The sequence below is a fragment of the Marmota monax genome, unplaced genomic scaffold (assembly GCF_021218885.2).
Source record: "Marmota monax isolate L192 unplaced genomic scaffold, Marmota_monax_Labrador192_F-V1.1 WCK01_AAM20220418_F8-fsc00014, whole genome shotgun sequence".
In the NCBI taxonomy this organism is placed as follows: Eukaryota; Metazoa; Chordata; class Mammalia; order Rodentia; family Sciuridae; genus Marmota; species Marmota monax.
The window spans coordinates 9,421,621-9,447,729 of NW_026695222.1; the positions used below are offsets into that span (position 1 = coordinate 9,421,621).

Below are 26,109 nucleotides of genomic sequence, written 5' to 3' on the forward strand. Positions count from 1 at the left end.
AGGTGGCAGTGGGGTACACAGAGTCTCCCAAAGGGCTTGGAGAATAAATGCTCTGGTCTCGGTATCCTGTGATGCTCTCCAACCCCAGGCCAGGCTCGCTTCCTTCCCAGTCATCAGGGAAGAGCACTGTGCAGAGTGCTCCCCTTGGCCCCCTTCAAAGGCTCAATGACCCAGAGAGAGGGGTGTGGGCATGGCTGGTGAACAGGAAACACTACCCCCATTTTTTACTTTGCCTGGGAGGAGTCACCATGTGGCCCACAGTCCCCACTTCTGCTTGCTTATGTTTCTAGGTCCTGGGCCTAGGTCTTTCCTGTCCTGGTATTGTGCAAGGCCTGCAGCTGCCTCCCTGGCCAAACTCTGGGCTGGGGCGAAGAGCTGAGGCTTTGAGAAAGAGGAAGCAGCACCAGAGACTGGATCTTCCTCTCTTGGGGTGGCAGAACCCAGGGGAACCAGCTGCACCAAGAGCTCCTGGCTTTTCTTCCGTTTCTTCTTGGCAGGTCTGCTAGCCCCGCAGCCACTTCCTCCTGTGGAGCAGGTACTCCCCAACCCTGGGCCTGGAGGGCGGGGTGAGGGGAAGAGCGGAAGGTGGGGAGTAGGGGGAGGCTGAGACTTGCTGGGGGTCATCTGAGTGTGAGAGCTAGATCCCCAAACAACCCAAACCCAAGACACCAACCAGAGCTGTAATCAGAGCCTAAATTCCTCTACCACCCTAAATCTTCCCCAGTGCAGAGCACAGTCCCAATCGTAACCCTACCCTGTGTGGGCCCCAGTTCCTGTTCCAACCTGATCTCACTTGCGTGGTCACCCCAACCATCATAATCCCAGCCCCAACCCCGTCACCCTCATCCTAACCCAGTTCTGCCTTATCCTAACCTCACCTGCACCTTACCTGTCACCCTTGACCCAGACACCTTTCTCACTTCCATGGCAAACCCAATCCCAGCCCAGATTCCATTCCAAATCCCAACCATCACCCCCCATCTCAGTCCAAGCTCAGCCCAGCCTTAATCTCCTCTGTTCTCCCACTCCATCCATCCATCACTTTATCTGCCTGTGAGAGGGACCCTCAGTACTGTCTGTCGCAGCTCAGGGAGGGGTGGCTCCAGCTGGGGGCATTTAGAGCCAGTTTAAGGAATGAAACGTGAAATTTCTAATGTTGCCGTCAAAAGCCCCTCTATATTATACATGAATTCTGTGGCTTGCAGAATTAATGTTGGACCTGTGTTTGGGGCTTTCCTTTATTTTGAAAATAAGCTACTCCTGGAACTGCCCGCCTGTACCCTGACTTCCTTTATTAAGCCAGGGCCCTCCAGCTGGCCTTATCACCCTGTGTCCCTCCTTTTACAGCTCAAGAGGGAAGTTGGGGAGAAGCCCTGGTGTCAGGAAAGAGAAACCGAATCCTGCCTCTAGCAAAACTTCCTGGCCCTTTCTTCCTGGTCAGACTTGGCCTCTGGGATCAGAGGTCAGGGCTTTGGGGTCCCAGTCTGCCCTTCCCAAGATGTCCCAAGGCATTTGATCTTACATGCAGCAAACTTGGGTGCCATCCAACCTGCCACATGACAGTTCTGGGGATTTAAAACCCTGCCTTGGGACCACCCAAGACTTGGAGACACAGGATGAAGGCAGTGCTGTCCAAAAGAGTCATTGTCCAAGGGAAGGTTTTCTTCAGAGTGGCAGAGCTCTTTGTCCTCTAGTACATTCATGGCCCCCTGTCCAGGACTGAAAAGGTTCCTCCACCACCAGGGGCACTAGATGCTCACCAGCCCCAACCCAAGCTCAGGGAGTTCCTTCCCCTCCATACCAACCTTTCAAACAGGGATGAGGGTCTCTCTTTCTGGGGTTGTCCCTGCTCTCCCCCCTACCCTGGGACAGTTTTCTGGGTCAAGGCTGGTTTTGGGGATGGACCAGCTGATCTGGTCTTCAATGGGAATGATCCCTTTAGGGCTAAGCTAAGCACTGGTGACATCTGCAGAATGTGATCTAGGTGGGTCTAGAAAGGTCCTCCTACATGCTCCATATGTCCAAACCCACCATTCCTCTGTGAAGTTCAGTGTTATCCATTTTAGGACCCCAAATGGAAAGAACTAGGCAGCTGGGGATGTTACCTGCAGCAAGCCAAGGAATCTGCCCTGATTTCAGCTGACTAGACTCAGCCATCCACCTGCATAAGAATAAGCTGCTTCTCCGCAGTTTGATGAAACATCATTAAATTCATTTTTCATTTTTATATCATGTGCTGTTTTCCTATGTGGGCAGATGGCCAAGTCCAACCTGCTGGATCCAGGTAGCTTCCTTGGCTCGGCTGCCAGTAACAGGAACAACATGGACAAAGTTTGCTAATGTCCCCTGCTGCAGAGAAATGCCCCGACACTCTGCATAGGTCTGGGCCCCAAGGCCACACATACCCCAGGTTGCCTTTTCAACTTTGGGCCTCAGAGTCCCACTGGGGCCCATCTCCAATACAGGCTGTAGGGTTGTCTTCCCAGAAGGGAAGCAGGCCTAGGAGTGCCAAAAACTGAGGACGAGCTGCTAGGCCAGTGCAAATGACCAGATCTGTCTGCTGGAGCAACCCCAGGAAAGGCCTGGGTCCCTGGGGGAGCAGAGTTCCTGACCTGCCCATGCCCTTTGCTGTGCTCCCTTCCAGGACATCCCTTCTGCCTTCTGCACTGAGCTGAGTACTGCTTGGGCATCCTGATGGCAGCTCAGGTCTGGTCCAGGCCTGGTCCAAGCCTGGGTATCTGCTCAGCCCTCCCCAGGTGTGCCCCTGGACATAGCAGAGTCAGCAGCACACAACCCATGAGGCAGATGGGCTCGGGGGCTGGGAGAGGTCATGAGCTTCCTGTCCCCATGTCCAGCCTCCTCAGGCTCTTCTGTCACTTTGCAGAGTCAGCAGGAACCAGGGAGGATTGCAAAGTTGACAGCAGTGTATATGATAAAATATACATAATATAAAACTTAGTCATTGAGTGTACAATTCAGTGGCATTAAGTACAATGTTGTGTAACTATCACAACTATCTCTTTCTAGAACTTTCTCATCATCCACAAGAGAGACTCATTACCCATTAAATACTAACTACCCATTCCTTCCTCCCCTTAGTCTCTGGTAAACTCTATTTCATTTTCTACCTCTAGGAATTTATGTTTTCTAGAAGATTCATGTAAGCAGAACTATATAATATTTGTCCTTTAGTGTCTGGTTGATTTCACGCAACATAACGATTTCAAGTTTCACATGTGTTATAACAAATGTCAGAATTTCATTCCTTCTTACGATAGATTAATATTTCATTGTATGCACACACCACATTTTGTTTATGCATTCTTCTGTTGATGGGCACTTGGGAAGTTTCCACCTTTCGACTCTTGTACATAATGCCACTATAAACTTTGGTGTACAAGTACTGATTTGAGCCTCTGTTTTTAATACTTTTTTGGATACATGCCTAGGAATGGAGTTTCTGGGCCACATCATAACTCCAAACTGTTTTCCATACCATTAAATTCCCATCAAACAATAACGCACAAGGGGCCTGGCCCTTTGGTGCGCCCCTATAATCCCAGCAGCTTGGGAAGCTGAGGCAGGAGGATCGCAAATTCAAAGCCAGCCTCAGCAAATTAGTGAGACACTTAGCAATTCAGGGAGACCCTGTCTCTAAATAAAATATAAAAAGGGCTGGGGATGTGGCTCAGTGGTTAAATACCCCTGGGTTCAATCTCTGGTACCAAAAAAAAAAAAGCACGAGCGTACCAACTTCTTCACATCTTCACATACTCATCAACATTTTTCATTTTCTACTTTCTTTCTTTGTTCATTGATAGCCATTCTAAATGGATGTGAAGTGATAGCTCATTGTGGTTTTGGTTTGCATTTCTTTAATGGCTAATGATGAACATTTTTCCCTGTGTTTATTGACAGTGTGCTTATTTTCATTAGAGAAATGTCTATTCAAGTCATTTGTCTATTTTCTGAGGTAGTTTTTTTTCTTTTGGGTTGTAAGAATTCCTTATGTAGTCTGGATATTAATCCCTGAAATGATTTGCAAATATTTTCTCCCAATCTTTTTTTTTTGTTTTTACTTCATGGATATGCCTTTTGATACACAGAATTTTTTCTTTTTCTTTATTTTTTTCTTCTTTTTGTCTTTTTTGAGACAGAATCTTGCTATGTTGTCTAGGTTGAGCTCAAACTCCTCAGCTCAAGTGATCTTCCTGCCTCAGCCTCCCAGGTATCGGGGACAATAGCCACGATGCCCACCTCAAAATTTTTTCATTTTGATAAGGGTCAAGTTGTCCATTTTTTTCTATCTTCCTCTCTCTCTCTCTTCTTCCTCCTTCCCTTTCTTCCTTTCTCTCTTTTTCTTTTGAGATGGAGGTCTTGCTATGTTGCCCTGGCTGGCCTTGAACTCATGATCCTCTTGCCTCAGCCTCCAGAGGAACTTGGGATTAAAGGCACATACCATTATACCAGTTTCTGTTTCACTTTCCTGTGTTTTTCTGACATGCTCAAGGAAGCATTGCCTGATCTAAAGCCATGAAGATTTTCACCCATGTTATCCTCTAAGAGTTTTAGAGCTTCAGTAATTTCTGCTCTCTCTCCCCTTTGGATTTAACATCCATTGTACTCCATGGCGTTCCTTCCCCACCGAAGGCACTCCATGGCATGGGGTGCCTTCTTGTGCACAGTATACAGTAGGCATTTAACTCATACTTATGGGATATGTTGTAGGCCTTTGTACAACCTGTCACACCTAGACTTGCTCTGTCACCTCCCTGCCTCTACTCTGACCCACAGCCCTCTCTCACCAACTGAGGGGGACCCTGGTGTGCCTGGGGAGCTCTGTACTGCTGGGGCTCATATAGCCTCAGTCCTAGGCTTTCCAAAATGGAGGCCACCAAGAACAAGGCAAACACAGAGAGAGCGCTGGGGAGACTCCAAAGGAGAAGTTCCAGTGTAAAGTCCCACGTGCGCTGCACCTTGAAGGCAGAATAAGGTTTCAGCAGGCAAAGACCATTTATGGTAGAGACAGAGCTGGGTAGCTAGGGAGTGCTGAGCAGAAAGACTGGCCCCACAGTGGGTTGGTGGGGACAGGGAATGGGATGGAGCAGGGAGCAAGAAAGGGGTCCTTTCACATCTCACTGACAGTTGGGAGCCATAGAAGGGTTTTGAACAGAGGAGTGATTCTTAAAGGCAGCATTTAGGCTAAATTTAATCAAACCCCATTATGGCCTGTAGCTGGTAAGGCTGGTGACAGGGAGAAAACTCTCAAGTGGAAAAAACGAAAAAACAAAAAAACAAAACAAAAAAAAACAAACAAACAAAAAAAACCCACTGTCATTCTCACTGGGTGCCCTGGACCTCTCTGGGCTCCAGTTCCTGTTAATTTGGGTAGCAGGGATGGGGCAGGGGAGTAGGGGAGGAGGGAGAAACAGCTGCTCAGTTGCCAGTGACTGCCTTGGTTCTTGAGGGGCGGGGAAAAGCAGAACTTGAGTTTGGGCCAAGGGGAGCAGAAAGTTTTCTTGGACACGCCACCCAGTGAGGGCATTTCTGTGCAGAGCCTGGACAGGAAACGTGGGCTCCTGGCTCCCTGCTGGCGGCCACCCTAGACATCCTTAGGAACACGGTCCTCTCCTAGGTTGGCCAGAACAGCGGGTGGAGACACAGGGCTGGACCCTCAGTGCCTGGGGTAGCCCTAGGAGGCTCCTGCACGCTCAGCCACTCTGTGTACCACCTCTTAGGACTGGAACCCACCTGAGGACCTGCTATGGGCTTCCTGTTCTGGCTGCTCCTTCTGGCCTCATTCTTCCCACCAGGTAAACTTGTGTCACAGGACCCAGCCTCAGAAGATCCAGCTTTCTGCAGACTGGATATGCCTTGGTCAGGTTTGGCTGCTGTGGTCAAGGGGGGGTCAGAGGCAGACAGTGGCAGGATGCTGAGCAGGAGGCCAAGTTTCCTCTTGAAGCCACCCTGCCAGGCCTCTGAGCAGCCCCCAAGGGACATCCATACCGTACCGCTAGGACATCGAGCTAGCCTGAGCTAGGGGTGCGCTGTGAGGGTAGGGCAGGGCATGGTTTTTGGGATTTACCTGAGGCACCTTTTCTGGGGTGAATGGCAGGGTATGTGGTATCCCAAGGCTGTATCACCCTCCTGTATATCTCTCTCCCACCCTCTCACCAGGCCACACCTCATGGGGTGTCTCTAGTCCCAAGACTGTGCAGGGAGTGAAGGGGTCTTGCCTGCTCATCCCCTGCATCTTCAGCTTCCCTGCCAACGTGGAAGTGCCCGATGGCATCACAGCCATCTGGTACTATGAATACTCGGGCCAGCGGCAGGTGGTGACCCACTCTGAGAATCCCACACTGGTGGAGGCACGGTTCCGCGGCCGCGCCCAGCTGCTGGGGAATGTGCAACACAAAGTCTGCAACCTTTTGCTGAAGGACCTGCGGCCTGAGGACTCAGGCACCTACAACTTCCGCTTTGAGATCAGTGATACCAACCGCTGGGTTGATGTCAGAGGCACCTCCGTCTCTGTGACAGGTGAGGAATGGGGAGTCTCGCTACTGCCTGGAAAGAACTTCCAAGCTGCTTCTAGACCCACTGGCTGATAGCATCAGACTTTGTCCTAAACCTCACCCTGGTCCCTTCTCAACCTCAATTCCAGCCCCCCGCCACCCTCCCCCACTCTGAGCCCCAGCAAACCTGTGCATTCACCAAAGTGGGGCTGGAGGTTGAAAGTAGCCTCGCTTTGCCATTAAGTCCCCTGATCAGGTCTCCCCTTTCAGCTGGGGCTTCCAGGGCAAGAGGTCTCAGGTGTGGCAAAGGGCAGTCCTGAGCACACCTGTCTTTGTCCTCAGAGAAGCCCAGTGAGCCCATCATTGCCTCCCCCATGGAGCTGCGAGAGGGCATGGAAGTGAACTTCAACTGCTCCACACCCTACTCGTGCCTGGAGAAGCCAGTCAGCCTGACATGGCAGGGCCAGGACCCCACTCGCTCTGTCACCTCCAGCTTCCAGAAGCTTGAGCCCACCGGCGTCGGCCACCTGGAGACCCTTCACACGGTCCTGTCATGGCAGGACCATGACCGGACACTGCTCTGCGAGGTCTCAGTGTCCAGTTTCAGGAGTCAGCGCAAGATTCACCTCCAAGTCCAGTGTGAGTGTGCGAGGGGTCCTGCCCTCATTACTGAGCACCATGTCCGTGGCTCCCCAGTGGAGAGAGGGGAACAGAGACTATGTCCCTTAGGCAAAACCAGGCATACAGTCAGGGCAGTGCCGATGAAGAGGGAGTGTTATGCTCTAGGAGCCAAGTTGAATGGCTCTGTTCCAACTCTGTTGGCTTTAAAGGGTCAATCCTCAAGGCCAGAGAAGGAGAGACACAAAAGGTCAAGGAATAGGTAAGCCTCCAAGTAGCTTTGGGGGTTGGTGACAAGTGCCCTCTCCCTAGGTTGGTGACAAGTGCCCTCTCTGGAGGAGCTGGTGAGATGGAGTCTACCCCTTTTCTGCTTTAAGCTGCACATGGTCATAATGAACAGGGTATCACTGGGGCCTGGCCAAGTCAATGGGGAGAAAGCCCACTGGTTATGGGTTTCCATTGGTTATGCTTCATCCCATCTCAATAAAATGGGGCAGCTGTTCTAGAACAATTACTATCTACAGGCACCAGTCTGCTGGCCTCCATCCACTAGATGAATAAACACTGGGCTAGCCACTTGTTTCCCATCTGTTTTCTCATCTGCTTAGTAGAGCTAATGATTTCTCATTCCTATCTCAGAATTGAATGGAAATAAGGGGCTGGGGGTGTGGCTCCGTGGTAGAGCGCTTGCTTAGCACGATTGAGGCCCTAGGTTCGATTCTCAGCACCACATATAAAAAAAAAAAAAAAAAGGTACAATACCTTTGTGTCCAACTACAACTAAAAAAAATTTTTTTTTTAAATGAAAGGAATTGACACAGGTAAGGTAGTTAGAAGAGTGCTGGACACTTGGAAATATTAGCTTTTATTAGCATGTTTGTGTAGAAAGAGGCCTTGGAACAAGATTTAAAGAAATGTAGTTTCTTAGTATTGCCAGTTCCTTCCTTACAAACCCTTTGGCCCCTGCCATTAAGTGGCTGGTCCCTCACCAACAACCACCACAGGCCACTAAAGCAAGCAAAGTGGTGCCTGTGACCTTGTTCATGCAACTCACCCCCTGAAGCAGAAAACCACAGAAGGCTGCACAAGCTGGACGCCAGGCCAAGCATCGCATTATCAGAGCCTCAGTGGAAAAGGAAGGGGGCAGGAACGTGTCTGGGGTAGAGGAGGACAGGACAGAGGAACTCTTGGGACTGATGTTTGCTCTGAGTGCAAAGAGCAGAGTTTTGAAAGGAAATGAGAGGTGTGCTACCCCCTCCCTTACCCCACACCTGCATCATGACTTGCAGATGCCCCTAAAGGTGTGGAGGTCCTCCTCAGCCCCGAGGGGCGGAACATCCTTCCAGGTGATCTGGTCACATTCACCTGCCAAGTGAACAGCAGCTACCCTGGGATCAGTTCCGTGCAGTGGTTCAAGGACGGGGAGCTCCTGAAAGCCACTGGTCGTGTGCTACAGTTGTCCCAGGCAGCCTGGAGCGACGCGGGAGTCTACACCTGCCAAGCGGAGAATAGCGTTGGTTCTTCAGTCTCACCCCCAGTCAGCCTGCATGTGTTCAGTGAGTCCTGGGTGAGGCTGGATCTAGCCAGAGGGTGGGGTGGGGTCCAGGCCATGGGACTGAGGAGATCCGAGCCAGGGCAGAGCCAGAGGCTGGCATAGCTCTGTGCCTCTGGGATGCAGGTGTGGATCCCAGCTCTGCCTCACTGGGGGACACATGACAGAGTGGGATGTCCAGAGGACCCCTGTCAATAAGACAGAGATGCAGGGCAATTCCAAGAGCTTCCCTACATGGGGAGGGGTGCAGTAGAATTGAATAGAGATTGAAGCTGATTGGCTGCCATTTGGAACTCTGAGGGGTTGGGGCTCAAGTTGTCTGGGAGTCCCTCTAGTGTGCCCTATGCTTCCCTCATAGTGGCCGAGGTCAAGGTGAACCCAGCAGGCCCCATCCTGGAGAATCAGACTGTGACACTGTCCTGCGGCACTCCTAAAGAGGCGCCCAGTGAGCTCCGCTACAGCTGGTACAAGAACAATGTCCTGTTGGAGGAAGTGCACACCCCCACCCTTCAGCTGCCCTCAGCTACCAGGGCCGACACTGGCTTCTACTTCTGCGAGGTGCAGAACCCCCAGGGCAGCGAGCGCTCTGGCCCTGTCAGTGTGGTGGTCAAACGTAAGTGGCCAGGGTGGGGTGGCACTGGTACTGCCAGAGCAGAGCCTGAGGGTGGAGCCCCTGAGGGAGGCTTGGGGTTGCTGGCATGGGGCTGTGAGGCCACAGCTCACATCCCAGTTCTGCACACCTTGACTTTGGAAAGGCTTGGACCTCTCTGGGCCTCAGTTTCCTCCTACTTTTAAAAAGTCTTATTTGGAAATAAGTTCAAATTTATGAAGAGTAGCAAAAATGGTAGAAAGAATTATATATCTTTAACTTAGCGTCCCCACTTACTAACATTTTAGATGTTACTTTATCTTTTCTCTCTCTCTATGTGCATGCGCACACACACTTTCACATATGTTCATATGTATACACACATTTACTCTCTATGTAAACACATATGCCCTCCCCATGTACATGCACAGTGCACATATGTGTTATTTATCCACCTTCATACAAGTGCTCCTCAATTTATGATGGGGCTACATCTCAAACCTTTCGTCAATTGAAAATATCAAAATCAAGAATCTACTGAACAGTGTAGCTTAGCTTCACCAACCTTCAACCTACATGCTCAAAACAAATTAAACTACAGGTGGGCAAATGCATCTAACACAAAGCCTACTTTATAATATAAAGTGTTGACTAGTTCTTGGGAGTTATGGAATGCTGAATCACCAAAATGCTGGCCGCAAGGCATATGGTAGGGTGTCAGTAGCTTCCCCACATGGTCTGGGGGCTGCACTGCCCAACAACACGTGTGAGAAAGAATCATACCACGAAATTGCTAGCCTGGGAATGGATCAAAATTCAAAATTCAAAGCACAGTTTCTAATGAATGTGTATCATTTTCACACTGTTATAAAGTTGGACTAATTGTAAATTGAGGATCATCTTGATTCACATCGTTACAGTTGCAGACATGATGTCTCTTTACCCCTAACTTCCTCAAGTGAGTATTTCCTAAGATCAATCCCTTACATAGCCCCAGTACAAAGATCACACTCAGGATGTGTGACATTGATCCAAGATGATTATTTAACCTATATTCCGTATCCAAATTTTAGCAATTGACTCCACAATGTCTTTTAGAACAAATTTTTTTTGGGGGGAGGGTGGGTTCTGGGGATTGAACTCAGAGGCACTTAACCACTGAGCCACATCCTCAGCCCTATTTTGTATTTTATTTAGAGACGGGGTCTCACTGAGTTGCTTAGCACCTCACTGTTGCTGAGGCTGGCTTTTCTTTCTTTTTATTTGTTTGTTTGTTTGTTTAAGTTTTTTTAGTTGTAGATGGACCATGACTTTATTTTATTTATTTATTTTTATGTGGATTGAACCCAGTGCCCCACATGTGCCAGGTAAGTGCTCTACCATTGAGCTACAACCCCAGCCCTGGCTTTGTTTTTATTTTTAATTTTTATTTATTTGTTCTTTTTAGTTATACATGACAGCAGAATGTATTTTGACATATCATACATCCATGGAATATAACTTCCCATTCTTTTTTAAAAATTTTATTTACTTATTCATTTTATAGTAGAATGCATTTTGACATACTGTACACATATGGAGCACAACTTTTCATTCCTCTGGTGGTACGTGGTGTAATCATACATGTATTTTGGGTAATAATGTCACTACAGTAGTGTAATCATACATGTATATAGGGTAATAATGTCTCTCATTCTCACTCCCCTCTACCCAAACCAAAGTTCCTTCATTCTTCCCTATCCCCCCACCTCACTATGGATCAGCATCTGCTTATCAGAGAAAACATTTGGCTTTTGTTTTTTTGGAATTGGCTTTTTTCATTTAGCATGATATTCTCTAGTTTCATTCATTTACCTGCAAATGCCATAATTTCATTCTTCTTTGAGGCTGAGTAATGTTTTATTGTGTAACTTTACCACATTTTCTTCATCCATTCATCTGTTGAAGGGCATTTAGATTGGTTCCATAGTTTAGCTATTGTGAATTGAGGTGCTATAAACAATGATGTGGCTATGTCGCTGTAGTAGGCTGATTTTAAGTCCTTTAGGTATAACCTGAGGAGTGGGATAGCTGGGTCAAATGGTGGTTCCATTTAAATTCTTCTGAGGAATCTCCATTCTGCTTTCCATATTGGTTGTACCACTTTGCAGTCCCACCAGCAATGTATGAGTGTGCCTTTTCCCCACATCCTTGCCAACATTTATTATTGCTTGTATTCTTGATAACTGCCATTCTGGCTGGAGTGAGATGAAATCTCAGTGTAGTTTTGATTTGCATTTCTCTAATTGCTAGAGATGATGAACATTTTTTCATGTTTGCTGATTGATTGTATTTCTTCTTCTGTGAAGTGTCAGTTCAGTTCAGTTCCTTAGCCCATTTATTGATTGGGTTATTTGTTTTGTTTTGTTTTGTTTTGGTGTTAAGTTTTTTGAGTTCTTTACGTATCCTGGAGATTAGTACTTTATCTGATGTGTGTGTGGTAAAGATTTTTTCCCATTCTGTAGGCTCTCTCATCATGTTAGTGATTGTTTCCTTTGCTGAGAAGAAGCTTTTTAGTTTGAATCCATCCCATTTATTGATTCTTGATTTTACTTTTTGCACTTTAGGAGTCTTGTTCAGGAAGTCAGGTCCTAAGCCAACATGATGAAGATTTGGGCCTACTTTTTCTTCTTATTACGTGTAGGGTCTCTGTTGTAGTGTCTAAGTCTTCGATCCACTTTGAGTTGATTTTGTGCAGGGTGAGAGATAGGGGTTTAATTTCATTTTGCTACATATAGATTTCCAGTTTTCCCAGCACCATTTGTTGAATAGGCTGTCTTTTCTCCAATTTATGTTTTTGGCGCCTTTGTCTAGTATGAGATAACCATATTTATGTGGGTTTGTATCTGTGTCTTGTATTTTGTGGTCGACATGTCTAGTTTGGTACTAATGCCATGTTGTTGTTTTGTTATTATTGCTCTGTAGCATAGTTTAAGGTCTGGTATTGCAATGTTTCCTGCTTCAGTCTTCTTGCTAAGGACTCCTGAGGCTGGCTTTGAACTCATGATCCTCCTGCCTCAGCCTCCTGAGCTGCTGAGATTACAGGTGTGCATTATTGTGCTCAGCAGCACATTTTTTTCTGGTCCAAGATCTGGGCACACACATTGCATTTGGTTGTCATACATATCTCTTTATTCTTCTGTCTTCTGGGACAGTTCCTCAGTCTTTCTTAATTTTTCATGACATTGAAGCTTAAAGAGCATAGGTCAGTTGTTCTGTGCTATCCCTCAATTTACATTTATGAGACTCAAATAGCCTAAGACTCTGAGCTTGGGCAGGAAGGTTGCAGGTGTGATGCTGTGTCAACCCTGGTGCATCCTATTGGGAGGCATCTGGTGTCAGTTTGTTCCGTGGTGGTAATGTCCCTGTTGATGGCTTGGTTAAGGTGCTGTCCACCATCTGGTCTTTACCATTTTTTTTTCATCTTTAATGTGGGGCCCCATCCCTACTTGTAATTTTGCCATGAGGACCGACTGGGACAACAGAGTGATTTGCCTGGCCCAGGAGCAAAAGTGCATTTGACAGGTGCTCAGGAGCTTCTGGGGTTGCCCTCTGTCCCTGGGCACTATGGGGCAACAGGGTGCAGGGTCATAGGTTATAACAGGGCATCTCCATCTGAGGGTGACCGGTCCTCCTCTGGTCTCCACACAGACCCACCCCTTGCTCCAGACCTGACCGCCTTCCTAGAGACACAGTCCGGGCTCATGGGCATCCTTCACTGCTCCGTGGTCAGTGAGCCTGTGGCCACACTGGTGCTGTCACACGGTGGCCTCATCTTGGCCTCCAGCTCTGAGGAGAGGGATTACAGCCCACGCTTCAGTATCTCCTCTGCTCCTAACTCCCTGCGCCTGGAGATCCGAGACCTGCAACAAGCTGACAGTGGAGAGTATGAGTGCTCAGCCACCAACTCTCTTGGAAATTCGACCTCCACCTTGGACTTCCATGCCAATGGTAACACGGGCACAGATTGCAGGGGAGTGGATAGGGGAAACCCCCCCAAAGGAGGCATGCTCTGACCTCTTCCCTTTAAAAGTCCAGATGACTCAATGGAGAGGCTGAACTAGTTGGTTAGGTCATATTAAAGATCTGAGCTATCTGGTCATTCTAACCTCAGAAGTTCCTAGAAGCCAAGGCAAAAAGGGAAGTGTGGCAATGCACATCATTATTTTTGCAGATTATACTCGGACTCTGAACTTGGAGGGTCCTTTATAGACATTCGTTTATTTTTTATTTGTTAAACTTTTGGGCCAGCCTCTCTGCTAAGAGTCAGATGCAGGAAGTAAGGTCTTCCAACTGCTGCCCTTCCCTTCTGAGGCTATGGAAGATGTAGCTAATCCATCCAGCTAAGCTTTTGACAGGAACCTGGGCTCTGGCTCAGAGACCTTCTCAACTGTGCTGCAGTGGATCTGAATTAGCATCAAGGCCAAATCCTCCTGATCCACCATAAAGCTCAGACCTGCCCACAGTCATGTGGGGAGAGGAGAAACCTACAGGGTTTCCTTTGGCAGGTGACATGGAGGGTGGGGACTTCGCAGCCTCTTCAAGCCTCCTTTCTCCCCCTCCTGCCAGCGGCCCGCCTCATCATCAGTCCAGCAGCCAAGGTGGTGGAGGGGCAGGAGGTGACTCTGAGCTGCAGGAGCGGCCTGAGTTCGACTCTGGACACCCGTGTCTCCTGGTACCTCAATGGAGTCCTGTTTCACGAGGGACCCAGCAGCAACTTCCTGCTTCCTGCTGCCTCCAGCAGCAATGCCGGCTCTTACCACTGTCGGGCCCAGGACAGCCACAGCGCCAGCAGCCCCTCCTTGCCAGTCGTCCTCACCGTGCTCTGTGAGCAGCCTTGCCACCAGCCACTGCCTACTGGGGGAGGGTCAGCCCACTGGGACTGCCAGCTGTCCTCACTTCCTGCAGGCTCTCCTGGCCCAGTCCTCCTCTGGGGTCTACATCAGGAGGGTGGTCACAGGCCTGGCCACAGTGGCCCTGGCCACCCAGGGCTGGGGAAATGAGCCAGGGCTTCCTCTGCTCCCTGAGTTCTGCCCTCCAATCCCAGTCCCTCTGCCCCTAAGTCTCAGTGCCACCATGGCCCCATATCCAAACTGCCTGCAGGTGACTCAGGGATGCCGAACTCCTATACATGTGCACATACTCCAGAGGCTGAGCCCTCCCCAGATTCCTGGAGAGTCTAAGTCAGAACCTCTCAGTGCTCCTCAACAGCCCCTCTGCACTTTCCCAAGGGAGCATGCTCCATATTATCCAGAGGGGCTGAGTCATGTGTAGAGCATGCTTAAGTTCCAGAAAGTCTCCCCTGACAGTGTGCACAGGGGCATTGTCTCAGGGCTTGTGGTGAGGGCAGCTGCCTCATCTGGGGTTTTCTGAGTGAGATCATGTGGTGGACTTGACTGCTAGGTGCCTTTTGACCATCTCTCTTGAGAAACCTTTAGAAAGAGGCTTTTGAAGGCATTATTCAGTATCACAGGAGCTGGCTTTGAGGTCAGAGAGACAGGCAGGTAGGGCCCTGGGGCAAGCTCAATGGAACTGAGAGCAAGGCTCCAAGGGACTGCTATGAGGGTGCTGGGCTCAGGAGCAGATGGGATTTCTGTAGAGTGGCCTTTAGCTCATGTGGCATCTTTGCTGCAACTAGCAAATTGCTCTCCTTCTAGGAAGACTCAATGCAGTACCCGGGCACAGGTGAGAGCCAGGAGCATGGGCTGAATCCCACCCACCCTGGTCTGGTTACCCTTGTGCAGTGCACAAACTGCACAGCCGTTTGTGGTCAATCTAGGGACATGCCTTTTTTCAGTGTGTCCTGGGAGCCTAGCCAGCCTGTGGCCCTGGGATGAGTGGCCATGTTCTTCCTCCCCACAGACCCCCCACGCCAGCCCCTGTTCACCGCCCAGCTGGATCTCAATGCTGCCGGAGCTGAGGCTGAACGGCTTGGTGTCCTCCTGTGCCGGGTGGAAAGTGATCCTCCTGCTCAGCTAAGGCTGCTCCACAAGGACCATGTTATGGCTAGTTCTCTGTCACCAGCCAGTGGCTGCAGCACCTGTGGGGGCTGCTCCCAGCGTGCAAAAGTCACCAAAGCCCCCAACTCGCTACGTGTGGAGATTCGCAATCCAGTGGTGGAGGACGAGGGCTTGTACCTGTGTGAGGCCAGCAATGCCCTGGGCAACTCCTCAGCCTCGGCCATCTTCAATGCCCAGGGTGAGTGGGTGCAGGGGACCGGTGGGCTGGGGGCTAGGGGCTGGAGCTCCCGCCTCTGTCTCTCCTGTTCTGGGGAGGGCTGATCAGGCAAAAATACCCCTGTTCAGCAGTGGGAGGCAAAGCTGCTCCCAGTGACAGAGTGGGGTCCCCCTGGGTGACTTTTGACTATCTGTCTTGGGAAACCTCCACACTGAGGGAAGCCAAAGCTTCAGATCCTTCCTATGCTCAGTTTTGGTCAGGGACAGGCTTGGAACTGTGAGGCTGATCTCTGAGCAAAGGACAGTAGGGCTGTCTTGTCCTCTTTCTCCTTTACTATGCCCCCTCTCTGGCCTGGGTCTCCATGTCCTCTAGTACCCACTTCTCATGGGCTCTCCCATGAGCTCGTCTGCTGTCTTCCCTACATTGCGGGCAGCCCAAGGGGTCTCCTTCCCTCCCTGCTCCAGGCCCCTGGGTTGGGCAGGGGGTAGTCATAGTGGGGTCTGTCTCTCATGAGCCCATGCTGCCTGCTGTCCAGCCACAGTCCTGGTCATCACACCATCCAACACACTTTGGGAGGGCTCAGAGGCCAACCTGACTTGCAATGTGAGCCAGGAAGCCACAGGCAGCCCTGCCAACTTCTCCTGGTTCCGGAATGGGGCACTGTGGGCCCAGGGCCCCCTGGAAACTATGAGATTGCTGCCCGTGGCCAGAACCGATGCTGCCCTCTACGCCTGTCGCCTCCTCATGGAGGATGGTGCCCAGCTCTCTGCTCCTGTGATCCTGAGTGTGCTCTGTGAGTTCTGGCCAAGGGCAGCTGGGGATTGGAGGGTGGAGGGGCTCAGGGGCACAAAGGGCTCGGGAGGTAAGAGCCTGGACTGGTCATGGGCTACCTTGGGCTTGGGCTGTGCGTGTGCAGTGAGAAGGGGCCATGGCGTGGCACTTGGAATGTGGTGAGATGGGCTGCAGTATCCTGAGTTCTCCCTGTTCTTGCAGATCCTCCAGACCCACCAAAGCTGTCGGCCCTCCTGGACGTGGGCCAGGGCCACATGGCTCTGTTTGTTTGCACTGTGGACAGTCATCCCCTGGCTCAGTTAGCCCTATTCCATGAAGAGCGCCTCTTGGCTAGCAGTCTGGGACCCCAGCTCCCATCCCATGGCAGGCTGCAGGCCAAGGCCATGGCCAACTCCCTTCAGCTAGAGATTCGAGAACTGGGTCTTCGAGATTCTGGAAGCTACCGCTGTGAGGCCACAAATATTCTTGGATCAGCCAACACCTCGCTCTTCTTCCAGGCCCGAGGTGAGTGTCAGTGCTCTCATGGTGTGAAAGACACTGAAGCCCAGGGAGGCTACTTAGGTCAGACTTGGGGCTGGGGTGCCATCAATTTTGTGCAGAAATGTGAGTCTTTTAACATTGGTTAGGGGACAGTTTCCAACCAGTCAGCAGAATGCCTCCTGCTAGATTTTTGTTGTTTGTACAAAGGATTGAACTCAAGGCTGTACCCCCAGTTCTTTTTGAGACAGAATCTTGCTAAGTTGCTGAGGCTGGTGTCAAATTGCAATCCTCCTACCTCAATCTCCTTAATAGCTGGGATTGCGGGTATGTGCCTCCATGCCTGACTTCCACTAGATATTTTCACTTGTAATAACTATAGCAACCACTAAGAGGCAGCAGCAATTACACGAGATGTTTTGCTTGGTTCCAGCACTTTGTGGCATAACTTATTTTATAACACTATAATTCTGTTACATAGTAGGTATTCTCATACAAAACTGAATGTGTATGTATATTATGTATATATGCACATATACATATGTGTATATTCTTTCTTATTCATATTCTTCATTCATATTCATATATACATATTTATATAATATGTATGCATATGCATATATGTATATATTCTCTACAAAAATTATCCCTAAACAAATAAACAAAAAAGGAAAGATAATGTCTGCAAAGCAAAGGCCAAAGAAAAATAAACTTTTCTTTTCCCACAGTGACAAGCAACAGCAATTTGGGGCTTACTTTGGATTTTGGTTCTGTGTATATTTTCTTACTTATTATACCCATTTCACAGGCAGAGAAATTGAGGGTCAGAGTTTTAGGAGCTTGCTCATGGGCACATGATTCTGCTAACTCTGGATCAACTTGGTTCTGGTCCTGGTATGGCCTGTGCTCTCAGTTACCATCCCAGCTGTGCCTCCTCCCCACCTCCACCCTGGTCTCCTGCTCCAGAGCCAGGGGGTGGTATCAAGAAGCTGACCTTTGCTCACTGCCCAATACCTGGACTCTTTTGCCTGGAGCCTGAGTGCAGGACTGGGCTGGAGAGGGCTAGAAAGTACTCGAGGTCACACAGCTGCCAACCTCCCTTCAAGTCCTGGGCCACCCACATAGTCCCATTCACAGTCAACCAATAGCCCTCGCCATGACCTAACCCCCTCCTATTTCAGTGCTTCATGGGTCAATCCAACATTTGTCAAGAGCTAACACATGCAGGTGCTATACCTGGTGATGGGGCTACAGGTCACACAAGCCTGGTTCCCATAAAGCCTACCCACTGGTAGGCAAGATTGATTGACAGAGCAAAACCATAACTCCAGGTGGTGGGTGGTGAAAAACCAGGGTGGAGTCTATGCAGGCAAGTTGGGCAGGAAAGGCAGAGATGGAGCTAAAAGTGGATCCTGGGAAATGCTCTGGAGGAAAGCTGTGGCTCCTGGATATAGGGGCGGGGTTTTGCAGTCCTGGGCAGAGACACGTACAGTCCCAGACTGCAGGAGGGATGTTGGCAAGCCCCCACCTGCCCTTGGTTTCTCTTTGCAGGAGCCTGGGTCCAGGTCTCACCATCACCTGAGCTCCAGGAGGGCCAGGCTGTGGTCCTGAGCTGCCAGGTGCCCACGGGGGTCCCTGAAGGGACCTTATACCACTGGTATCGAGATGGCCAGCTCCTCCCGGAGTCGAACTCTGCCACACTCCGTTTTGCAGCCATAACTCTGAAGCAAGCTGGGGCCTACCATTGCCAAGCTCAGGCCCCAGGCTCAGCAACCACCAGCCTGGCAGCTCCAGTCAGCCTCCATGTGTCCTGTAAGAGTGTTTTCCCATTCACATGTGGGGGAGAGGATGTATTTCCTGGTCCTGGACTCTGCCACCATGACAGAGCCCTGGATGAGGGACCCTGGGCCACACCCTGACCATTCCCCACCTGGTGTAGACACTCCACGCCAAGTGACACTTACCACCCTGATGGACACAGGCCCAGGGCGACTGGGTCTCCTCCTATGCCGTGTGGACAGTGACCCTCCAGCACAGCTTCGGCTGCTTCATGGGGACCGCCTTGTGGCCTCCACCCTACAAGGTGTGACAGAACCTGCAAGCAACTCTCCTCGGCTGCAGGTAGCTGTGGCCCCCAATACACTGCGCCTGGAGATTCACAACGCAGTGCTGGAGGATGAGGGTGTCTACACCTGTGAGGCCACCAACACTCTAGGCCGGGCCTCTGCCTCAGCCAACTTCGATGCCCAGGGTCAGTGTGTGTGTGTGTGTGTGTGTGTGTGTGTGTGCGTGCGCACGCACACATGTGTCTCATAGAAGAGGGGAGAGAAGGTGGGAGAGGACCCTAGAAGCCTGGAAGCATAAGGACAGTCTCCATTCCCATGCTACCTTAGCCCAGTGGTCTTCAGGCTTAGGTTTCCCAGAAGAGCCTTTTTAAAACAGAATTTTTCTTGGATGTCCCAGTAGATAAAACTAATCAGGGGAAACCACCATAGTGTAGGGTTCATGGTGTTCACCCCATTTGCCTTCCACCAGGGGCAGGGAGGGGCTTGGAACCTTCTAGGACTCTGCAGAGCTCCATTTGGGACCATCCAAGAAACAGTGAGCCATTTCCTAAGCTCAGCCTCAAGACCTGCACAGCCTCAAGATGCTCACTGGTGTCCTCTGCCCTCCCTCTCTCCCCAGCTGTGAGTGTGCAGGTGTGGCCCAAGGCCGTGGTGCAGGAGGGGCAGCAGGTGAACCTGACCTGCCTTGTATGGGCCGCCAGCCTGGCCCAGCTCACCTACACGTGGTACCAGGATGGACAGCAGCGCCACGGTGCCCGCTCCATCTCCTTGCCCAATGTCACGGTCACAGATGCTGCCTCCTATCGCTGTGGTGTAGGGCTCCCTGGCCAGCCACCCCACCTCTCCAGACCTGCCACCCTGGACATCCTCTGTGAGTCTGGTTGGGTGCAGGATGGGGTTGAAAGGAATGACAGCAGCTCACAGGAATCAGGGAATGGCCAGAGTGTCACAGGCATTTAGCCCAAGGACTCAGCACCCAGCCAGCTGATGGAGCACTGGACAAGGGGCATTAGAGCTGGGGGCAATAGAGATAGATCTTTTCAGGGCAGAGGAGTAGTGCCCAAATTGGATAATTAGAGGGCCCATGGGGTGGGGAGCCAGTGCCCTCCTCAGTCCCTATGCACTGGCCTCTGCAAGACTTTCATCTAAATTTGTATGCCCTCCGGGTCTCCACAGATGCGCCCCGCAGCCTGCGTCTGACCTACCTCCTAGAGAGCCGCGGTGGGCAGCTGGCTCTGATACTGTGCACTGTGGACAGCCGCCCACCTGCCCAAATGATCCTCAGCCACGCTGGTCGCCTCCTGGCCTCTTCAACTGCTACCTCTGTCCCAAACACTTTGCGCCTGGAACTACAGGAGCCACAGCTGAGTGATGAGGGGCTCTACAGCTGCTCTGCCCACAGCCCCCTTGGCCAGGCCAACACATCCCTGGAGCTGAGGCTAGAGGGTGGGTGGGGGCCAGGTGGGGGGCCACAGGGGTGGGAATCAGCTGTGGTGTCTGGCTGGCCCCAGCAGACCCTGACCTTCTTGTCTCAGGTGTACGGGTGACACTCACTCCCTCGGCTACTGTATCTGAGGGGGACCCTATCACAGTGACATGTGAGGACACCGCAGCCCGCCCACCCAGCCTCTATACCTGGTACCACAATGGCCGTTGGCTGCAGGAGGGGCCAGGCACCTCACTTGAGTTCCCGGTGGCCACAAGGGCTCACGCAGGTGCCTACTCCTGCCAGGTGCAGGATGCCCAGGGCACACGCAGCTCCCGGCCTGCAGCCTTGAAAGTCCTCTGTGAGTGAGGGAGGCTGGTTGGGGCTGCTTGGGATGAGGGTGGTGGGAGGTGCTTCTGGGCTCAGTGAGGGAGGGCACGGGACTGCAATGGGCTCAGGAATGGGCATTTGGAGAAACAAGGACATAGGTTATGAGAAAAGACATCCTATGGCCTTACAAACCCTGCCTGGAGGACTCTGCCTACAGGACTCCTGAGATGTTTCTTCTAGAAAGTGACCATTTGTCCAGAGACTTTGGCCTCAACAGCATCAGGCAAGTGGTCAATGGGCAGTGCATAGGCAACACTCCCATCTGTGCCCTGCCCCACCCCTAGATGCCCCTCGAGATGCCGTCCTGTCCTCCTTCCGTGACTCGAGGGCCAGACCCATGACCGTGATGCAGTGCACTGTGGACAGCGAACCTCCTGCCGAGCTGACCCTGTCCCACAATGGCAAGGTGTTAGCTACCAGCAATCGGCTCCATGACTCAGCACCGAGGCAGGGCCATGTGCAGGTGGCCCGCAATGTGCTACGGCTGCAGGTGCAAGATGTGCATGCAGGTGATGACGACACCTATGTTTGCACAGCCCGCAACTTGCTGGGCTCCGTCAGCACTAGTGGGAAGTTGCAGGCAGAAGGTGAGTGAAAAAGGAGAGGCAAGAAGGGAGCTTGGGTTTGGGGTTCAGACACTGAGGCCAGAGTCCATGTGAGGGGCTGGGATTTCCACTAGAGGGGACTGTCTGTTCTGAAGGTGTATGAGAGAGCCCTGTCCTGAGAAGTCTATTCTGATGGAGAAGGTTGCCCATTCTGGTGGTGAACAGCAAGGGGGAGGTGTTGCGATGCCCAAGGGAAGTGGCGATGGAGAGGAGATAACCCCACCCTCATAGAGCCCAATCTGGGGTGGGGGTCCCAGACCTGCCCTGGAAAAGCCTGGAGCAGGGAGAGAGACAGCCTTACTCTCAGATTGGGGTGGAGATCCTCATCTCTCAGACGGCCTGTCTGTAAGGGAGGCATATTCCTGTCCTGGGAGCTCCAGAGTATGGATGTGGGACAGCCCTCTTCTTGCCCTCAATGTGAAGGGAGAGGCAGTCCCATCTTGCAAGGCACAGATCCCAAGACAGATTGAGACCTCCCTGCAATGCCCAGAGGCAGGTACAACTCACTGACCACCTTCCCATCCTTGGCCTGCAGGCATGCGTGTGGTAGCTGAGCCAGGCTTGGATGTGCCTGAGGGTGCAGCACTGAACTTGAGCTGCCACCTCCCTGGCGGCCCTGGGCTTGTGAGCAACGCCACCTTCACATGGTTCTGGAATGGCCGACCACTACACATGGAGCCTGTGTCCACTCTCACTTTCACGCACGTGGCCCGTGCCCAGGCTGGGCTATACCACTGCTTGGCCGACCTCCCCTCTGGGGCCACCACCTCTGCTCCAGTCATGCTCCGTGTGCTCTGTAAGTGTGAACCCTCTTCCACCAGCCTTGGTCTCCCCACATCCTCCATGACCCTCAGGTCTTCCTCCTCTGCTGTCTGCCAAGAGTAAAGGCTTTACAGGAATGGAATCCTGGGTTCTGCTGTCAACTGGTTGTATGCTCTTGTGCATCTGTCATGGTTTCCTCTTTTGTAAAATGGGGAATACATCTTCTTGGGAGAAATACAGGAGATAAAGCATTCTGAGTGCCTGGCATACAGGAGGCCTTTGTCAGCCTTGGTCTTCTGCTCCAGTCTTCCCTAGCACCCATGCTGCAGCAGTCAGCTATCGCTATGTAACAAGTTACCTCTGCAGCAGTCAGCTATTATTATGTAACAAGCTACCCCAAACTCACAATTCTATGGGTCAAAAATTTGGGCTAGGCTCAGTTGGGATCTCACTGCATGTGGCTGCCATTGTTTAGTGGCTCCACTGAGGCTGGATTGTCCAAGATGGTCTCATTCTTATGGCTGTGATTGGGCTACATGTGTTCAGCAGGCTGGCCTGGGCTTCCCACATGGTTGCATTTCAGGAAGCAGAGTGGAAGTTTCAAGACTTCTTGAGGTCTATCTCTGAAGTCCCTCAATGTCATTTTTGCCTTTAATTGGTTGAAGTGAATTACAGAGTCAAAAAGTGAGGAAATAGGCTTTATCCCTTCATGGGAGGGGTACCAGACAAGCTGCATGGGTGCAGGAAGGGTGGAATTTGTAGTCATTTCCTACAATCACCATACTCTTTTTCTCCCTACAGACCCTCCCAAGGTGCCCACCATGACAGTCTTTGTGGAGCCTGAGGGTGGCCTCCAGGGTATCCTGGACTGCCAAGTGGACAGTGAGCCCTTTGCCAGCCTGACCCTTCACCTTGGCAGCCGACTGGTGGCCTCCAGCAAGTCTCAGGGAGCTCCCACTGAGCCACACATCCATGTCTCGGCCTCCCCCAATGCCCTGAGGGTGGACATCAAGGAGCTGCGGCCCAGTGACCAGGGAGAATACGTGTGCTCTGCCTCCAATGCCTTGGGTTCTGCCTCTGCCTCCACCTACTTTGGGGTCAGAGGTGAGGAGAGGGGGCTCCCAGGCCACTCTGCACAAAGGCACAGATCTCAGGTCCAAAGGTTGTCTTCCCTGAGTCTGTTTGACTGTCTTTGTAGTCTAAAAGATTGCTTAGAGTGCTCTTGCATCGCGGGGGCCGGGGGTTTGGAAATGAAGGGAAAGTTAGAATAGAAGTCTTCATCTTGGGTGGGCCAAGGTGTTGGGGAGGGAGCACTGGGGGCCATGAGCCACAGCTGTCCCCTAAGCACTCCTCCATGTTCCAGCCCTGCACCGGCTACATGTGTTCCAGTGGCTCCTGTGGGTCCTGGGGCTGCTATTGGGCTGCCTGTGCCTGCTGTTGGGCCTGGGGGCCTGCTACAACTGGAGGTGGGCTGCCTTTCTATGCCCTTTTCCTCCAACATTGCCCCATATCCTTTAGGGGAACCTTCCTCTTCCCAAATTCACAAGCCACATACTTCCCAGCCCACCTCTTCCAAATTTGGGAATCCCTTCCAGAGTTGCCTCTCCATCCATCTTTCTGTAGCTTTCTTACTTTTCTTTTCCCTTCCCTGTTTGGGCTACAGAACGGGCCAGGGAGGAAAAAAAAAGATAAGGTATCCCATGGTGCACAGGGCTTCCCCTGCTCTGTATAGGGGGCAGTCTTGGGCCAGCATGTGGGTGGGGAGGGAGGTTGAGGGCAGGTGGTAGGGAGCAGGGAACCTCTCTGACTCCATTCCTGCATGTAGGAGGAGGCGTTTTCATAAACTGAATGTGGGCGAGAATTCTGTGGAGATGGCTCCTCAGAAAGACGCTACGCAGGTAATCACTCAGTCAACACACAGCCACATGCAGACATGAGGCCTGGCTACCCATAATGCCTGGCTGGCATCTAGAGGCCGCACTCATTGATAAGATGGTGCCTGGGACCAGGGGGTGGAATTTGTGGTCATTTCCTACAATCACAGGGAGTTGGGAAGGGAACTGGCATCACTTGGAAGATTGGGAGAGCAAGATTCTGAGACTGAGAGCAGCCACTGGGTGTTTGCTGGGGGACTGGCTCCCTGACTGTGGTAGATTTTTTGGTCTTAGCATCACCCGCACTTTCGAGATGTTTTGACTTTTATTTTGAGGTCTCTCTTCCCCTTTCCTGAGCCTGCCTGTCACCTAATCAAGGGTGAAAGTCTGTTACCCCTCCACTGGGATGTGCCTCTTCTCCTGATCACCCATCTGGTGTCAGTTTTAGTCATTCAAAACTCCTACCAATTCCCTTGGGACTCTTACCAAGGGCTGGGGGCTGGGGGCTGGGGGCTGGGGGCTGAGGGCTGGAGGTAGGGGGATGGCCCTCCTGTGCACCCAGAGTCCTGTGACCAGGATTTTCTTTGTGAGAAGCTCATTGATCCTGATGCAGCCACACGTGGAACTTCATCCTGTGCTCTGCCCCTGAGCTGACCAGTGGCATTACCTGCCCTCAGGAAGAGGAGGTTGCTGGCATCTGTGATGACTCTGGAAATGTGAAGGAGGCGGCGTTGGGTCTTACCTACCTCTGTGCAAGCAGCGCAGTGACATCTGACTTTCTATGACTGGCTCCAAGCCTCTCACCCCCAAGAAAAATGGGTGGTAAGAGGAGATGGTGAAACCCAGTCTACCCCGGGAGGGTGTGGCCTCTGCGGGATCCTGAAAAGAACTGAGCTGGTCCTGTTGTCCCCTTCTCTCTCTGTCTCTACCTTTTCTCTGGGTCTCTTCTTGTCTCTCCATTTCTCTTCCAAAGGAGGTACTGTTCCTTCATATCTTTCTTCTCAAAGCCCACCCTGGACTTTTTGGATGGATCAGAATAGTATCTGAGAACTCATAGAGTTGCCAAGAAACTTTGTACCAGGCAGAATACAACTCAAGCTGCTCTTATAAGAGATCAAATACAATGACATCAACATGATAGAATTTTGTTTTTCTCTTGCCTGCTAATCTGGGTATGCTATGGTGGTATAAAGTGTTGGGGCTCAAGATCCTTCTATTTTACTTTCCTCCATCCCAAAAAGGTGGTCTTTGATTGTGAGATTTAATATGGCTCCACCATGTCTGCAGCCCTCCAGTGAGAAGAGAAAGAGTGGAAATGGAAAGCACTTGTCAATCGAAACCAGAAGTAGCATATGTCAGTTGCCCTCCCTTCCCATTGGCTGGAATTTAGTCATATGGTCACTCCAAGTTGCAAGAAAGGTTGGGCAATGGAGTTTTTATTCTGAGTCCAAAATACATTTGGAACTTCTATTTCCAAAGAACTCCCAACTAATGACACATTCCTGGAACTTTTGACATTGATGGGAATGCCGGCAGCAGACTAGTTCTGTCTTGGTGACCCCAGCCATTCTGGTTATGGGCTTCCTGAAGGAGGTTGTCCCTCTCAGGACTTAGGACTGAGGAAATCAAGGTTTGGTGGTCCCTATGGTGAGGGCATGCCAGGCTGTGAGGGTGCCTGAGCAGACATCTTTGTATCAGATCTAGCCCCTGGAAAAGAGGTGCCTCCATTCCCACGTTTCCCCACCCAACCAGGCCCTGCTTAACTGGCTCTCTCAAGCACCAGGAGCAGACACAGATGTCATCAGCGTCATTGTTGCTGGCATCCCTCTCCTTGACTGAGTGAGCCCCTGTCCTTTTCCTGCAGGCCTGTGTACCACGTTGAAGGGAATGAGGGTTGCCAAGAAGGAATAAAGTGCTCCTGGGAAATTAGGAACTGAGGGGAGCCAGTTCTCAGGTGACTAGTGACCCCCCCCCGTAGCCTGGTAGCCCAGAGTGGGAGAAGTAAAGGGACTGATCTGGGCCTATGACTTGGGATAGGAAGCATGGTAAATAGGGGGGCATCAGCATAGGGGTTAACAGTTGAGAAGAAATTGGGTGCTAGGCAAGCTTTGTGCAGCTGATGTTTCACGCACCCTTATTCCAGACCCCATTTCTTTGTGCCCGATTGTCACACTCTTCCTGGGAGCCTGTCCAGCACGTCCTTTTGATAAACTTCCATCCCATGATGCAA

General features: G+C 51.2%; 1 protein-coding gene across 7 annotated transcripts; it reads left to right on the forward strand.

Annotated features, from left to right (window-relative positions):
- Positions 1-380: 380 nt before the first annotated feature.
- Positions 381-26,109, forward strand: Siglec1 (sialic acid binding Ig like lectin 1). Of its 7 annotated transcripts, none has more exons than XM_046433584.2 (22): positions 381-535; positions 5,739-5,813; positions 6,178-6,537; positions 6,855-7,151; positions 8,420-8,686; positions 9,041-9,295; positions 12,962-13,261; positions 13,880-14,137; positions 15,173-15,508; positions 16,023-16,280; positions 16,481-16,783; positions 18,308-18,568; positions 18,696-19,007; positions 19,442-19,693; positions 19,999-20,268; positions 20,358-20,609; positions 20,923-21,225; positions 21,779-22,039; positions 22,807-23,109; positions 23,369-23,471; positions 23,831-23,903; positions 24,557-26,109. In XM_046433584.2, the coding sequence occupies exons 2-22, from the start codon at positions 5,765-5,767 to the stop codon at positions 24,662-24,664; spliced, it is 5,181 nt and encodes a 1,726-aa protein (XP_046289540.1). In that variant the 5' UTR covers positions 381-535; positions 5,739-5,764; the 3' UTR covers positions 24,665-26,109. The 7 variants fall into 7 exon arrangements, 4 of the variants coding, with proteins under 4 accessions (XP_046289540.1, XP_046289542.1, XP_046289543.1 ...); XM_046433586.2 differs by lacking the exon at positions 381-535 and adding an exon at positions 5,490-5,635 and having other exon boundaries at positions 24,474-26,109; XM_046433587.2 differs by lacking the exon at positions 381-535 and adding an exon at positions 5,490-5,635 and having other exon boundaries at positions 24,493-26,109.

Coding starts and splice junctions, on each gene's coding strand:
- Siglec1 (XM_046433584.2), top strand. CDS start 5,765: ATGGGCTTCCTGTTCTGGCTGCTCCTTCTGGCCTCATTCTTCCCACCA. Junction 5,814..6,177: donor GGCCTCATTCTTCCCACCAG/GTAAACTTGTGT, acceptor CCCTCTCACCAG/GCCACACCTCATGGGGTGTC. Junction 20,269..20,357: donor CCTGGAGCTGAGGCTAGAGG/GTGGGTGGGGGC, acceptor TTCTTGTCTCAG/GTGTACGGGTGACACTCACT.